Source organism: Eutrigla gurnardus (assembly GCF_963514095.1).
Source record: "Eutrigla gurnardus genome assembly, chromosome: 10".
In the NCBI taxonomy this organism is placed as follows: Eukaryota; Metazoa; Chordata; class Actinopteri; order Perciformes; family Triglidae; genus Eutrigla; species Eutrigla gurnardus.
Genome location: NC_139924.1, coordinates 19,277,963 through 19,293,967, shown reverse-complemented (window position 1 = coordinate 19,293,967; position 16,005 = coordinate 19,277,963). Strand labels below are relative to the sequence as shown.

Sequence of the window (16,005 nt, the reverse complement as noted above, 5' to 3'; positions counted from 1 at the left end):
TTTTCATTATCATTTACACTTCTTTACTTATTCGAGTCTTGATTAATCGATTCAAGCTAATTACCAAATTAGAACTATTTGAGTTCAGTTTTAAAGTACTATGTTCTATACTTGAGTATATCTCATTTTACCTGCTTTGTACTTCTATTGTAGTACATTTCAGAGGGAAATGTACATTTTATGTTCATCAAACTATTATAGTTACTTTGCACATTAAGACTTTGAAGACAATATGTATTGTCATAATATGAAAAAAAAGTCTTATATATTATATAAAGACTTTTTATAGAATAAACTACGCAAGTATGAACAATAGTTTACTTTAGCTCCACCAGCTAAAATATTAAAATGCTATATATACATGAATGCACCAGTAATCACTTTTGTACTTGACACTTTATGAAACTCTGGTTGATGATACCTTTATTGTAAGAGTTTAATTGTAAACAAAATACATTGAAATCAATTACATCTTTTTTTTTTTTTTTGTATTCTCCAAATGTAATTCTTGAAAATAACCCTCCTGAAATCGACAAGGACTTTTACCTTTGAATGACCTTGGAAACAAATAACACATTCATCTCGTGGTAGATAATTTAGACTTTACTTGTAAGAAGAACTTTTGCATTTTGTTGGCAGAACATTTAATTGAGCAGGTTTACACAAGAAACACATTTTTATGTGACATCAGTGAACAGACGGGATACAAAGTCGGGTCGACTGCACACTCGTTTTGTCAATAGGCAAACAGAGCAGTCCGGTCTCCCAGGAAGCATCATCCCTGAAATGAGAAAAACGGACAATGCTATTACTGCAGAAAGGACACATGATTTATTAAATAACATATTAAATGCCACAGCTTCGTACGTGTGTAAATCGTGAATCGGCAGCATCGTGAGCCATAACAAGCACCAGGAAGCAGTCTGTTATGGCTGTGGTTATAACAGCAGTGTGCACCAGCACCGAAGCAATTACTTTTATTACTCTCCCATCAAACCTGTTCCCACTCCTCTCACACCCCGGACTTTGTTCTTTTCTCTTTTGCTTCAGTCATTGGAAAACCCATAATTCATACAAATGTGAACGACATGTTCCTCTTAATAAAGCTGCAACAAAATGAAAATAGTTTGGCTGTAAAATTAATCTGCAGACCTGGAAGGTTTCCACTGGACATTGTCCACACGGGAGGGTGCGGTGTGTGTTAAAATTGAAATTTGTTTTGCCTGTTGAGCCGTAATTAATAGCATTGTGTATATTAATAAGTCTTGAAAACGACGCACTCCGAGAGTGTAGCGTGGGAACACTTTCACAGAGTACTGAAGAATAAAGATATATATATATGTATATATATATAATATATATATCTTACCTCATCACTGGAGCATTCAGATGAGGAGCCGGATTTGTCCCCCTCCTTCTTGTCCTTCTTCTTCTTGTCCTTCCTCTTGTGGTCTTTGCCGTCTGGTCCCTTTCCCTTGCCCTTTTCATGAGACTTGCCCTTGCATTCTCCCTAAAAAACAGCAAAAGTTGGTTTAGTCTTGATGGTGCTCCAGGTGACAGACTTGTTAATGGATTCACTCCACACTTATGAACAACACATGCAGAGCTCTTACCTTCCCCTTATTCTTGGAATCTGCGCAGGTAAGGATGAAAAGGTGAAGGATCAGGTTAGAATAAACGACATAAAAACAGAATTATTGTATTTGAGTGACAGAAGCAACATCTTCACAGCGACAAATAGAATACATCTTTTTTTTTATCTGCATTTTGTTTCTAATGCATTTTAATGATAAACTATAAGAATTATATATTTTATATAATTAGAATTAAGTTGACAGGTCTAAAACCTGCCTTAAAATGCCTGTTGCTTTTCAATTAGAGTTACAGGGACTTGAAAAAAGTCAACAGAGACAGGCATCAACAGTCAACATTTTCAGCCTACCCTGGGAATCCATTGCGACTCCTGTTTGTGCAATTTCAGAAACTGCACTGATCACTCACACGCAGGTTACCTGAATTAAATGCACTCAAATCGCGTGACCTAACGTGACCACTCCCCCTTCACCAACCGCCGATCCCTGTGGTTCCCACATTGTGGTGCACGTCAAGTGTAGTTACAGTGAACCTGTTCCTGACACAAAACAACTTGTTTTGGATTTATTTAGATATGGGTGCGAGCATCTCTAAGGATGACAGAATAGGGGATCGCCTCTATAGAATCACAAAAAAATGGATGATGATACTTCCCACTACTGGCTGTATAATTTATATATATACTTATTTATTCTCTGGGAAGTGGCAATGTAACCCATCTTAAATATGTAGTCGTATTTTTTTTTTAAATTAGTATTAACATAATGTTATTGGTTTTGCTGGGAATAAAAGCCTGGGGTGAAGGGTGTGGCTGAGCAAAGCTGCAGCTATAATTATGGTTTGATAAATATAATGGAGAACGGTGTGTACTCTACGCATAACAAAGAAAACTCACGTTAGAGAATGTAGAAGAGCTTGTAAGGCATGTGATCACCACTGTTTGTTGTTGAGATACACCTGAAAGAGCTCTCCGGGATCACCTGAGGACAGATTGGCAGATTTCAACGGTACCCAACATATGAATTGGAGCGTGCACATGATAGAAAAAAAGCTACAAAACCAATATATTGCTGCATTTAATTGACAAAGTCTAAAACAGTTGTGTAATATTGGGAGTACAAAAAAAGTCTACCTTTCAGCAAGTCCAGATTCACTGACAAATGAAAATATTACACGTCCTCCACTCCTGCTGTAATATTACATATTACACTGGAAGAAGCAATAACCATAAAGTGCAATCAAGTGACTGAGTACTGTAACTGTCGAGGCATTCATGTGTCCAAGACAATTTTCGCTAAGAGGACAATAAAGTATATTGTATCATATAAACTACTTAAGAAAAATAATAAGCATAATAAACACCATCGCATTTGTATGTGACCATAGTCATAAAAGGTTACCCAAATATAATTGTATACGTTTATAGTTTTAAATTATAAGGTTCCTCAACAAGACATCACTAACATTTTGATGATTATGATCATGAACTATGATTATCAGCCCGATGTTTGCTTCTGTCCCTCCATCAAGTATTTCATAATGACGCCAAATCATATAGTGGCGTACTGTTGGTATACATCATATCGCACAATATTTTACTTTGTTTCAGAAGAAACGAGAATTTTCATTACATTTGTACTGATGAGGGGATGCCGAGCAGAATGAGTGTGCGTCACACGCTGCACGAGGAAAACAACCCGAGGCACGGAACGAAAGCAGGGCGAGACAAACATGATCAACAAGCATGATCAACAAGCATGATCGCTGGGAGACTCTGGTGTTGTGAACTTTCCAACATGTGTTGCTCTTATTTTTCCATTTGTGGTTACACTTGATTCTGACTTTGTGTTGTCATGTTTGCTTTTGTGTTTTATGTAAGACGTTTTGTTTCGGGCTGCAAATAGCTATTATTTTCATTATCATTTCAGCGTCTTTTAGTTATTAATTATAACCAGCAATCCCAATTTAGTACATTTGATGCGTGCCCACTGCAGTGGTGGAGGGTAACTATTTATACATGTACTCGAGTACAATTTTGAGGTACTTTTTCTTAAGTTAATTATTTCCATATTGCACGACTAATATACATCAATTACACTTCAGAGGGAAATATTGTCTATTTAAATGTGTTTCTTACTAATGACAAACAATAACATTGCCTTAATGTTTCATGCTATTAAAATATAAATCTTGAAAATAAAACTCTATATTAACTTTGACTGACTTTAAAATAGACAACAGTGCCATCTTGTGGTGGAGAAAACAATGTATCGACAGAGGAACTTGATTGGGGGAAAAGAAACCCTGTTTAATTCTTAGAGTGAGCAGGTATATTAATACAAAACCAGCATGTTTCTGTGACATCAATGGCGAGACGGGAAGAAAAGTTGGTACTAATGCACACTCATCCACACACGGTCATCATGTTGAACAGACAAGATCATGAGAGAACAGAGCAGCCCGGTCTCCCTGAGCATCACTCCTGAAATGACAAAAAGAACAATACTGTTACTGAAGAAAGGGTTATTTTATACTTATGATTATCCCTATAATTATTAAATTCACCATGAATAAATTATTATGAGTGTTTTGTTCATTTTAAATCCTAATCCACATTCAAATCTTAATTCCTACCCAGAGTCACAACTAGGGGTGATGTAGAGTTCAGGAACTTTAACTTTAACTTGCTCCATAAAGTAAATTGTATTCTAAAATAAATATATTCTAAGTGTATGAATCATTGTGGCAGCAGCATGAGCACCAAAGTCATTTCATTTTTGGAGCAGGAATCTCATGGATTATAGTCGCTATAGCAGCAGCTCACTTTCATGATTAGACAACAGCAGCTCTTTTATGACTCCCCTATATGACCTGACTTGCTACTTTCCTCCTTTGCTTTACTCATTTTGCAGGAAAATCTGCATTTCATACAAATGTGAACAACATGTTCCGTTTCCTCTGAATAAAGCTGCGACAAAGTGAAAAAAACAACAACAATTCATCAGCAGATCTGGAAGGTTGTGAGCTATAAATGACGCAGCATACACAGACAGGAGGGCGCGGTGATTAGAACTGACGAGACCGGTTCCACCAGTCTTGCTCCATGTCCAACGCACACCGACCTTTGGCTTGAGGTGTGACAAGGTGCGTTACATGTTGGACCGCATTTTAATCGCATTTGCTTTAAAGGGTTTTTGAAAACTTCCAACGACGTGAACACTTTCACCTACCTCATCACTGCTGGATGATGATGAGGAGCAGGAGGATGAGGAGCCTGATTTACTTCCCTCATGCCCTTCCTTTTTCTTCTTGTGCTTCCTCTTGTGGTCTTTGTCGCCCTTTTCCTTTGACTTTACTCCTTTGTCACACGTGTCCTTTTTGTGGGACTTGTCCTTTTTGTCAGAGTCGTCCTTTTTGTGGGACTTGTCCTTTTTGTCAGAGTCGTCCTTTTTATCAGACTTGTCCTTTTTGTCAGACTTGTCCTTTCTGTCTTCCTAAAAATGGAAAACGGTTGAATTTGAATAAATCATTGACTGTGTTTGATTCCAGTATTCATAATTAGACAATGTGTAGAGTCAGAATGGTGTGGGCTGCAGTGTGTAATGTATGGAACAGCTGGCAGCGAAGTGGCACATGAATCTAATGCACCAAATAAGCCCCTTTTCTGGCTTTCTACCTGTCAATATACCTGGAGAAGCTGTGATCATCACCACCTAACCTACGTGAGCGTCTCTGTCGGCATGTACACCTACGGAACCTACCTTATCCTTTTTCTTCTGCCAGGGAAAGTTGAACTCGTCCTTCTGAGCATCCTCCTTTTTCACCTCTTCATCTCCATCTAAAGCTGAACACGTGAGAACAGAGTGAGTGATAAAGTCAACCTCTTTGCTACAAACCAAACCCAGCTAGCTGGGATAAGCTTTGATCTCTGAAGCGTACGCTAGTTTATCAATGAGCCTGTCAGGTGGAAAGCCTGGGCTACAATGTTGCTCTTCAGTGCTAGTTAGCCTGCCGAGACTTGAAGTCCAAACAGTTTGGAAACATAAAGGCAGTCGACGTATATTATTGGAGCCTACCTGCCGACAGTTCCAGAGACATGGCGACTCCTGCTCGTGCGCTTTCCCCCAAAACAAGTATCGACTAACAGAGGAAACATGGGATTAACCGCACCTAACACCACGTGACCACGCCCCCAACCACCTTGTTGAACGTTCACGTGCGCGTGTACTGCAAACCGACACGTTTATGACAGGGGGTGAGTTCAAGTGCAGGCGGAGACGGCAGAGTGGATAACGCACTTGGGGGGGAAACAACGTGCACAGGTTGCGTTGCTGGCCGAACGAGACACACCTTGAGAAAATCTTTAACTATTACGTGCACGTCATGCAAACTCTGACAAACACTGACATTTACATCTGAAGCAAAGTTCAACCGCAAGTCTAACGTCGACACTGATATGTGGAGGCGTTATTCTAAACAAATAAAAGCCCTAACACAAACCCTTCACTTACATTATGTTTTAGGACTTTTAGCCTTCCATGGTATCAATAATATTAAACAAAATGATTAAAAATCCTTATGCAGAAGAGTGTTCTATATTTAACATCAACATGTAAATGTTGTCAATGTTTGACTGTTTGCAGTGTTTTGTAGTTTGCATTATATGCAAAATGTTCATCTGCAACAAAACTCAAGCATTATATAAATGTAGAGGAGTAAAAAGTACAACAGTTAGCTCTGAAATGTGGTGGAATATATTAGTAGAGAGTAACAAACAAGAGTACTCAAAGTACAAGTAGCTCAAAATTGTGAACTAAAGAGAATAATGTATTTAAATTGTCTTCCGACAAATGTACTTATTGTAAGTCGCTTTGGATAAAAGTGTGCTAAATGCCCTGAATGTAATTGTAAAATGTAAATGTATTTATACTTTTCACCTCGTAAAAATATATTGGCCGCAGGAGTGACTATGCTGTAGCTCTAAAATTATATAAATGTCCCTTATGGTGTTAAAATACTGGGGATATGAGTATGAGTAATAATAGCGTGTGGGCTATAAAGTAAAGCATATTTTACAATATTTCCAGTTTGTATTTCGCTGGTAAGCTCTTAATATGTACACTGTAATTTGCAGATTGTAATCTTAAGTGTTACCAACTAGTAAAACACTTCTCATTCCTTGCTTCATCCAGAAGCCCCAGCACAATATTTTACAACCAACGGCTCTGCACCTGAAGAACCTGAGCTATGAGAGTACCCGAAGGCAACATAAAAAGGAGACGAGAAAAAAACACATAAAATTATATTGTTTTCTTCCACGAAGAACGGATATTTTTAATTATTTCATGTGACTCTGAATTGATTAAAAAACAATCTGCCATGGTTATATTCAACATCCTCCAGTGCCATATAAACTATGATTTAAAAAATACATTTTGATCTATGACATGTCATTATTGGTACGGCTTGGGGCCTTTCAATAGGTCACTAGATGTGAGATGGCTGGAGGAGCGGGTCCCTCCGTCTCCAAACCTCCTTGGGCTCCCCATCAGGGACTCCATGGGGCTGGGAGGTCTGCGAATATGGGGCCTGTCTCCCATAGTCAGCGAGGTGGCATAGAGGGGGGGCTTGGGGACAGCTGAAGGATTCAGAGGATCCTGCTTCACAACAGGTTTGGAGGGGAGTGACACGTAGGAGAGGACAGTAGCACTGCCAGGAGCAACGGCGGCAGCACCACTGGACTTAGAGGAGCCACCAGCGGGAGCTGAAAGTCCACCTGAGCCTGAGACTCCTATTTTTGGTTCACCGCTTTGCCCGCCATCAGGGCATTCCTGGAACAAAATCAACACCACCACATGTAAACGGACGACCAGAAAAGTGAAAAGACTTTCAGATTGACGCAAGAATGCGCCGAGGCTTGAAAAAAAAGTATTATTTTTCACATAATTTATATTAAGAGAAAACGTACGGTCTTTTTCTTCTTGTCGGTTTCACTTCCTGATGGGCCCGAACTCTGAAGGCCAAACAGGAAAGAATGAAGTCATTTGACCTTCACATTAGACACAATCTGATGGTTTTCCATTTCATGAGTAATTCACCTTTTTCTTCTTCTTGTCCTTTTCATTTTCCTTGTCACTGCCGCCGGAACCATCAGATGAGTCCTGCTCAAACATGAAGCATTGTACACCCCATCATCTATGTCATGTGAAACAAACAAAATACACAAATGTGTTTTTCCTTATCAAACACGAGATTACCTTCTCTTTGTCCTTCTTCTTTTTCTTCTTCTTGTCATCATCACTGCTAGAAGAATCCGAGTCCTTGATGGATGAAAGAACGGTTATTATGTAACTGTATTGTTGTTTTTTTAATTAAAGACATCCCATGTTGGAAACTTACAACTAAACGCAGCATTGGACAAATTCAACACATTCACAGTTTTACCTTTTTCTTGTCTTTCTTTTTCTTTTTCTTCTTATCTTTCTTCTTTTTCTTCTTCTTCTTGTCATCGTCACTAGAAGAATCGCTGGATGAGTCCGAAGAAGAATCCTGGCGAACCAAAAAGAAATGATGATAGAGATACAGTAGTAAATACAGGCAGTGGTCATGTATCCTTCTGTTGTGAGTGGAAACGAGCAACAGCAAGCGTTGGTTTACTCATCACACCCCATCATGCAGGCTCCAATGACCTTACCTTCTTCTTCTTCTTCTTATCCTTCTTTTTCTTCTTTTTCTTATCTTTCTTTTTCTTCTTCTTCTAAAATTAAAAGAAATCACACACGCTCATGGTGACCTATTCAAACCTGGGTAACAGATGAGACAATTCACCATGTAGGGAACATTATAACTGTGTGAGTGCTCACCTTGTCATCATCACTATCAGAGGAGGAGGAGGATGAGCAAGAAGAGGATGAGGAAGAGCTCTCTTCAGAAGAGCTGGCCTTCTAGGAACAAGATAGAAGTCGGTCAGTGACAGAAGGGCCTCCTTGTTCATGAAGACTCATTCATTAGACTGTTTATAAGCATCAGCAGCGTGACAGTGACGACAGCGTTTAATGAGTTTTCACGTGTTTCACCTTCTTCTTCTTCTTCTTCTTTTTCTTCTTCTTCTTCTTCTTCTTCTTGTCATCTTCACTGTCAGACGAGGAGGAAGAGCTGGAATCCTATAAACGGAGAGAGTTGTGGAATAAATAACATGAAACAGCACATCTACACAAATGTAATAGAAATGTTATAAACATAAACCTTATCCTTCTTCTTCTTTGGCTTCTTCTTTTTCTTCTTCTTCTTCTTTTTGTCCTCTTCACTATCAGAGGACGAAGAACAGGAGGAACTGGAATCCTGTAAAGAAAGTGAGAGATGCGAGGATGACAATATAAGATTTACGGCACAAGTGCAGAATAATGTAATATGTATAAGAGCTGTAGACACAAACCTTATCCTTCTTCTTCTTTGGCTTCTTCTTCTTCTTTTTCTTCTTCTTCTTCTTGTCCTCTTCACTATCAGAGGACGAAGAAGAGGAAGAACTGGAATCCTGTGAAGAGAGAGAAGCAAGCGTGAAAAAATAACACTGAACAAAACAAGTAAAAAGAATATACTATGCATAAGAGCTGTAGACACAAACCTTATCCTTCTTCTTCTTTGTCTTCTTCTTTTTCTTCTTCTTCTTCTTGTCCTCTTCACTATCAGAAGACGAAGAAGAGGAGGAACTGGAATCCTGTGAAGAGAGAGAAGCAAGCGTGAAAAAATAACACTGAACAAAACAAGTCGAATAATATGCATAAGAGCTGTAGACACAAACCTTATCCTTCTTCTTCTTTGTCTTTTTCTTCTTCTTTTTCTTCTTCTTCTTCTTCTCCTCTTCACTATCAGATGATGAAGAAGAGGAGGAGGAGCCAGACTCCTGTATAGCGAGAGAGAGAGAGAGAGCCGAGGATGATATAATAACCATAAACAGCACATGTGCAAAAAAAGATATAGAACACAAACGTTATCCTTCTTCTTCTTCACCTTCTTCTTCTTCTTTTTCTTCTTCTTTTTCTTCTTGTCATCTTCGCTATCTGAGGAGGAGCTATCAGATGAAGAGGAGGAGGAACTGGAGGAGTCCTAAGTATCAAATCAAATAGAAATATTCATAATGATATTCACAGACGGACAATTTTGTCTTTTATTTCACCGTCGTGCAATGACAACAACACCATCACAGCATCTTCGTATACCTTTTCCTTCTTCTTCTTTTTTTTCTTCTTCTTGTTTTTTTTGTCATCATCATCATCATCATCATCACTGTCTGAGGCTGAGCCAGATGCCTGGAGTAAAACAGAAAAGGTTTTTTAGGGAATCTCTGTGGTGATAAAGCACTCTTTTTAGCAGCACGCAGCATAATCACCTTTTCCTTCTTCTTCTTTAACTTCTTCTTCTTCCCCGACTCCTCCCCTCCTTCTCCCTCATCATCACTTAGGTGACCTTCCTCTATACAATAAGGGGATGGCTTTGCTCCTCCTGGAGGACAGGAAGCACCATTACAACCAAGATAACATACTAATAATAATAATAATACTTGATTTGTTTCAGCACACATACCAGCCAATGAAGAGGACAGCTTGCCTTCTTCCGCTGCTTTAAGTTCTTTCTTGACCTGTCGTGACAAAAGAAAGCGCTGATTTCCGGTGCGTTCGTGCATACATGTTTGGCTTTGGTTTATAGTGTGTGTGAGCATTTCACCTTGTCAGCAAATTCATCTTTCTTTTTATCCCCATCAGCATTTGGCCCTGCAGTCTCCCCACCTGCAGACAAGTCCAGCATTACTGCATTTACCTCATTAACAGGTCATTCCTATTTGTTGTTCTGACCATTCTGTCGTTTTTATACAAAAAAGTAGAAACGCTCACCTGCTGCTGAAAGAGCAGCTGCACTGCAAAGCTCATTCTGCTCTTCATCCTGTGGAAAATCACAAATACAAATAAGCTTAGGGCGACTGTACATACCATGTGTGTACAGCTCATACGCAAACAAAAAAAAAAAAATCACACACTTGGTGACAGATCATAAATTAATCAGAGTCCAGAGACCCATCAACGCTGCAGTGGAATACAATTTGAATGTAGCTGATAAAGAAACTGAGGTGAGGCGTGCTGAGGCTAGGTATACGTTCATACCATTCCCTTTCAGGCCCTGACAGCTACGGAGGTTACTACTCAATTTCTGGGGAACAGTTAATAAATGGAGATACTGTTCATCCTTGGTGCATAACACATAAAAAAAACGAAACCTCCCATATGTAAAAAATAAAATAAAAAATTTACTCAGCCTCTCTCCAATAAGTTGAATGACCAGCAAGGTTCAAGTGATGATCTATTTTTACCTTTTTCTTATCCTTCTTTTTCTTCTTTTTCTTTTTCTTCTTATCTTCATCACTGTCAGAAGATGAGGAAGACGATGCAGAGCTGGAATCCTGTGTCAATGAAAGAGAACAACTTTTAATCTGCATAGATAAAGAATCAGTTTGCAACAATGTGGGAGACATGAGTATTCATTCAGCACCATGAGTCATGCATTACACAGTTATTCCATTGGCAAGAAAATATGCATAAATATAAAAACACATGTGAATTGCAATTGTATGTGTTACTATGTACAACAAAACGCTGCATTGCTCTACCTTCTTCTTGTCTTTCTTTTTCTTCTTCTTCTTATCCTTTTTCTTCTTTTTCTTCTTGTCATCCTCGCTGTCGGAGGAGGAGGATGATGATGATGAAGAGCTATCTGAGGAAGAGGAGCTGGAGTCCTTTGAAAAAAAGAAGGAAAATAATTAACAAATCAATTTTTGATCATTTGTATTTGAGGTAGAACAGACATTCAACATATTCACAATATTGGAACTGCGTTGTACTAAATAAATCATACCTTCTTCTTCTTCTTTTTCTTTTTCTTCTTTTTCTTCTTCTTCTTCTTTTCATCCTCACTGTCGGAGGAAGAACTGTCAGATGAGGAAGAGGACGAATCCTGGGATAGAGAAAGTACAGTAGCGATTCATGACATAAATATTGTCAGTGTGTAATTCCTGTGTACATGTTTTGTGGTTTTTCATTCCATGGATGATACAATTTGAATGATTACTCAATTAAATACATTTTTGTAGACCTTCTGTGTAAAATGCATCCTGAATTCAACCCTTTATGTGATAAATGCGAGCTCCAGCTACATTGATGCAAACGTTTCGGCTTTGCCACACATTATTTAACCTCTCACACCTAAATTGGTGCTTTCTTTTCATTTCCATGAAAACAATAAAAACAAAGTTTGAGGGGGAAAACATATATTGTTGTACAATCAGCTGTATTATGGGATATGTATACATACTTTCTTCTTTTTCTTCTTCTTTTTCTTGTCCTTCTTCTTTTTCTTCTTCTTCTCTTTCTTCTTGTCATCCTCGTCGTCCGATGAGTCGAAATGCTGAAGCAAGAAAAGGACAAAGATTCTATAATGACTTTCACAGCAAACAGCGTGTTTTAAAAGGGAAGACTGTTTGATTTCCGTCTCACCTTGCTCATCTTCACACCTTCTGCACACTGCCGTTCCATTTCACCATCCGGACCTGAAAACATTAAAATAATATTTCATAATTAATTAATAAAGCATTCACATGCAGTGTCAGTTGAGATATCTCTACACTAGATCAGATCATGTTATAATATTGCTGCAGAATAAAAAAAAAAGATTGGTTGCAGCCATCTAAGTTTTGTACTAATAAATAAATAAAGATCTGAGTGATTATTTTATAGACTTTTATTTTACGACTGTAGAGAATGACCATATGGGCGATAACAAAATTAGGATGTGCATGTGGAAGTTTGAATGACAACCTAACGGATGGCTCTTTTTGTCACTGTATAATTCAAGTGTCAGTCCAGATTATTATGACGAAAACATGCGTCAATATGACAGAGGCTGTGAAAAATGTTGATTCACTTACCAGATATGATAACATTGTCCCAGACATACTCTGTCCCTCCATCTTTGTCCTTCTTCTCCTTCTTCTCCTTTTTCTTCTTCTTCTTCTTCTTTTCATCCTGCAAATACAGTTTGATTCTTTCAAAATCTGATGTTGTTTTTTGGGTGGATTTTTATCAAAAATGTCCACTGTATGTGTGCTTGTGTATGAAGCTGGTTTACAAAGTGAGTGTTTCATTTGCAAATATACAAATGTGTGTATATTAAGATAAAGTCATCAGGAACAGGATTGGGTGTCACCTATAAGTTAGATATTAAGGTTTCTCTGCCTGCGATACAATCAGATAACAAACAGCCACACCTACTGGACATGCAGCTAAAGCCAACACAAGTGATGATACGCACCGACTGTATGTGTGGCTGTTATTGCACAGTTACTGGATGCATAACAACTCAGAGTGAACAAATGTCATGACTCGCTTTGGTCGACACAGAAATCGTTTCACACGTTGTCAACGGGTGTGTTCCTCTCCTGTCAGATACCGCCTATCAGTTCCAGGACGTGGGAGCCACCGCCCAGAGCACGGAGAGAAATGCATACTGCAAACTTTTCTGTGGTTGTTTTTTTTTTGTCTCTCTTCCTAACCAGTCCTAACAGACATCCACCAACGGGAGGTCCTCCTGAGTCTCCTGGCTTTCCACCCACACCCTCTTAACATCAGCCTCATCAAGACCTCATGCATCATGTGATTGCAATCATGTGAAACTAAATGTTACATAAAAAAAAAAAGTGAAAACTTTTGTGGAGCTATTTCAAAAGCTGCAACTCTTGACAAATCAGGCCCGAGGAAGGTTGATGTGCTGATCCCCAAACTTGCCAGAAGACATAATAAAAGCTCACATTTAAGAGATCTAAGTTTGACAGTCAGTTTGACAGGAACGGCAACCTAAATATAATCCCTCAACAGGCTGTATTGTTAACTTGGACAATATCCTCACCTGAGGCGGGGACATAGTTAGAAGGGATAACCAATCCCCATTGTGCTTGTGGCCAAGGACTAAATTTAGCAATGCTGCAGGAAAGATTTGTGCAGGATTTCCATAAACAAAAACTGCACTGCAAAACCATCACGCCTACAGTCTCTTTAACCCATTTAAAGGAAGTAACATGTCAGCTTCATCTGAAACAAAACGAAGAGTTGTGCATCCATCATCTTGGGCCTTGCAAAACGATCAATGCAAACAGCACAGTTTCTCTTCCACGTGTGAGATGACAGCAACGAGTGCATGACATGTTACAACAAGACTGGAGGTGCTTGAAGGCATCGTTCTGTGATTCTTGAGCAGCACCTATGCCATAACTCCAACTTACCTCACTGTCACTTTCTGAAGAGCTACTGGAGGAAGAAGAGGAGGAGGAGGAGGAGGAGGAAGAGGAGGACGATGATGAAGATGAGCTGGAATCCTAATGAGAAAGAAGCAAGGACGTTAATGTTCAACTCAATTGAACAGGTGTATTTTTACGCTTCCTTTGTTGGTGAAAGGGACGAATGAAAAAATAAACAAATGAGTCACACTTCTATGGCATAGCTGCTAGAAGGCAGCCGAAAGGGAGGGGCTCCTCGCACACTTGGCAACACACAAAAGGACTTGCACAAGCAACCCTTATACAAAACAGACAGACAGGAGCGCACGCACACACCCATTCCAGCTATGCCGTGAACATTTGCATCGAAAGTGACTGTTGATCTGCGTTACAAACGACTTTATTCCATTCCTAGCTCTCTCCCGTTTGATAGCGTGTCATTAGGTGCAGCCGCATTGAACTTCCCTCCTCAGTCCGATGTCACAACTTGCAATTTTTACATGTGCAGCCTCCTGTCAAGGCAACACCCTGAAGTCACAGGATTGACTGATCTTAGAGATTGGAATTCATCTCATCGACGGAGGAGAATGTGTTTTTTTTTTCACCAATGGAACTTGATGGAGAGTCTAAGAAAATACTCAATAATGGCAAAAGCAGCCAAGAGTTACAATGGCTTGGTTGGTGGTCAAGATAAGCTTTTCTAAAAAAAGGGTTAGACATACTTTTTTCTTCTTCTTCTTCTTCAGCTTCTTCTTCTTCTTCTTCTTCTTCTCATCTTTCTTGCCGATACCCTCATCCTCGCTGTCCGAGGACAGAGAGCTGTCACACGAGTACGGCTCCTAGTGATGGACAAAAAGGGAAAGCAGAAATGATCCACACTCGTTAGAATACAGTCTGGTGGGCATTTTGTATGCATTTTGTATGTGTGTGTGTCATGGAATTATAACTAACTATTACTATGTCTCATGGTAAGCAAAGTAATATGGGTCCATGTATCTTTTTATTGAAACGTCCTTTTCAAATGCTTGTCCGACTCACCTTTCCATCACTCACTCCTGCAGGAGGTCCAGGTCGACTCTTGGTTGCCTCCACTTTGCCCAGGTCTTGAGGCTCTGCTACCTCAACAAGGGACTTCAAACTACCAGGAGGAACCACCGCAGGCTGCTGGACACCTGCAGCGCCTGCTCCCACTGGAGCTACACAGCACAGAGTGAAAGGATTACAACTATATACATATTACACTGGTCTCTTCTAATATCTAGAATCCCAAAAAGTTGCTGCAATATAGAGGGTCAGCTGTTGTGGCTACCTGCACTTCCTTATTGTCCAACTTCCTTAAAATGTAGAGCCGGATCAAAACACGGAGGAGTAAAAATGAAATATAATGTGCTAAATCAGTGGGATCGTGCTTGCATACTGCATGTATTTGTTACTTTTTTGGTTTACATTACCATAAATCCAGCAAACTACATTCAACTACAATCCAGAAAAGAGCCACACCCTCAACAGCAAAAGGAAAGAGTCTCTGTTTTGTGTAAATAGGCAATACACGTCTCTAAGGAACACATCTATAAAACAGTAATAAATGGATCATGTGGGTTTTTATCGCTCTGAAAAGATAGTCGTCTCCTCATCAAAGAATGAGATAAGTCAAAAAGTAATTAAGCCCACACTCACCAAACTATTAACTATAAACCATAGTGAAAAAGACAGCAAACCTTTGAGGAGTGTGGACTCCATTGAGGTCCAGACTTCTCTGTCCAGGGTCCCACGTCTCCCCTGACGGATCCCACCTGTGCACTTTTATCACAAGGTGTGTGTATTCTGCATGGAGCGTCATGTATGGGTGGGGAAACATGGCAAAGTGTCCTACGTCAAAGACACTTCCCTTCCTAATTTTCAAAATAAAAGGTACTTTTGAAATAAACATTGTAACATAATTAAACGTGCGCCCCCTATGAGTTATATTTCGTATGCAATATTCACTGTTTTGTTACGCTGTTCTTTGTGCCACAACAACTGACACACTGTACGCTTTTATTTCACAGAATAGTTTGTTTGCAGTCTGTTTTATTTTGAAAGCAACTGCGTTT

General features: G+C 39.3%; 2 protein-coding genes across 4 annotated transcripts; both read right to left on the bottom strand.

The window, feature by feature from the left end:
• Positions 1 to 406: 406 nt before the first annotated feature.
• Positions 407 to 5,805, bottom strand: LOC311019426 (uncharacterized protein). 2 transcript variants are annotated; one of them, XM_084018840.1, is made up of 7 exons: positions 5,670 to 5,805; positions 5,355 to 5,437; positions 4,812 to 5,087; positions 2,489 to 4,062; positions 1,614 to 1,633; positions 1,370 to 1,510; positions 407 to 781 (listed from the first exon to the last, which is right to left on the bottom strand). In XM_084018840.1, exons 1-4 carry the CDS (start codon positions 5,689 to 5,691, stop codon positions 4,015 to 4,017), a joined length of 429 nt encoding a protein of 142 aa, XP_083874966.1. In that variant the 5' UTR covers positions 5,692 to 5,805; the 3' UTR covers positions 407 to 781; positions 1,370 to 1,510; positions 1,614 to 1,633; positions 2,489 to 4,014. The 2 variants fall into 2 exon arrangements, with proteins under 2 accessions (XP_083874966.1, XP_083874967.1); XM_084018841.1 differs by having other exon boundaries at positions 2,489 to 4,075; positions 4,824 to 5,087; positions 5,670 to 5,802.
• Positions 5,806 to 6,888: 1,083 nt separating this feature from the next.
• On the bottom strand, positions 6,889 to 15,769 carry LOC311019414 (uncharacterized protein). 2 transcript variants are annotated; one of them, XM_084018814.1, is made up of 28 exons: positions 15,631 to 15,769; positions 14,951 to 15,108; positions 14,635 to 14,751; positions 13,919 to 14,011; positions 12,569 to 12,665; positions 12,138 to 12,190; positions 11,956 to 12,048; positions 11,500 to 11,598; positions 11,255 to 11,380; positions 10,958 to 11,047; positions 10,485 to 10,533; positions 10,318 to 10,379; positions 10,177 to 10,231; positions 9,983 to 10,095; positions 9,813 to 9,902; positions 9,604 to 9,699; positions 9,389 to 9,496; positions 9,212 to 9,310; positions 9,029 to 9,127; positions 8,839 to 8,934; positions 8,670 to 8,756; positions 8,457 to 8,537; positions 8,288 to 8,350; positions 8,038 to 8,142; positions 7,851 to 7,913; positions 7,692 to 7,754; positions 7,562 to 7,606; positions 6,889 to 7,424 (listed from the first exon to the last, which is right to left on the bottom strand). In XM_084018814.1, exons 1-28 carry the CDS (start codon positions 15,650 to 15,652, stop codon positions 7,047 to 7,049), a joined length of 2,700 nt encoding a protein of 899 aa, XP_083874940.1. In that variant the 5' UTR covers positions 15,653 to 15,769; the 3' UTR covers positions 6,889 to 7,046. The 2 variants fall into 2 exon arrangements, with proteins under 2 accessions (XP_083874940.1, XP_083874939.1); XM_084018813.1 differs by having other exon boundaries at positions 9,218 to 9,310.
• Between the last annotated feature and the right edge of the window lie 236 nt (positions 15,770 to 16,005).

Bases quoted from the DNA above. Each gene is read 5' to 3' on its own strand.
- LOC311019426 (XM_084018840.1), bottom strand. From the start codon at position 5,691: ATGTCTCTGGAACTGTCGGCAG. The intron at 5,088-5,354 runs GTAGGTTCCGTA...TTCCATTTTTAG, and splicing joins GGCAGAAGAAAAAGGATAAG to GAAGACAGAAAGGACAAGTC. The intron at 4,063-4,811 runs GTTCACGTCGTT...AGTGATGCTCAG, and splicing joins GTGATGAGGTAGGTGAAAGT to GGAGACCGGGCTGCTCTGTT.
- LOC311019414 (XM_084018814.1), bottom strand. From the start codon at position 15,652: ATGGAGTCCACACTCCTCAAAG. The intron at 10,096-10,176 runs GTATGTGTGCTG...CCTGTCCTCCAG, and splicing joins GCTGTCCTCTTCATTGGCTG to GAGGAGCAAAGCCATCCCCT. The intron at 9,497-9,603 runs GTGAAGAAGAAG...CTCGCTATACAG, and splicing joins AGAAAAAGAAGAAGAAGAAG to GAGTCTGGCTCCTCCTCCTC.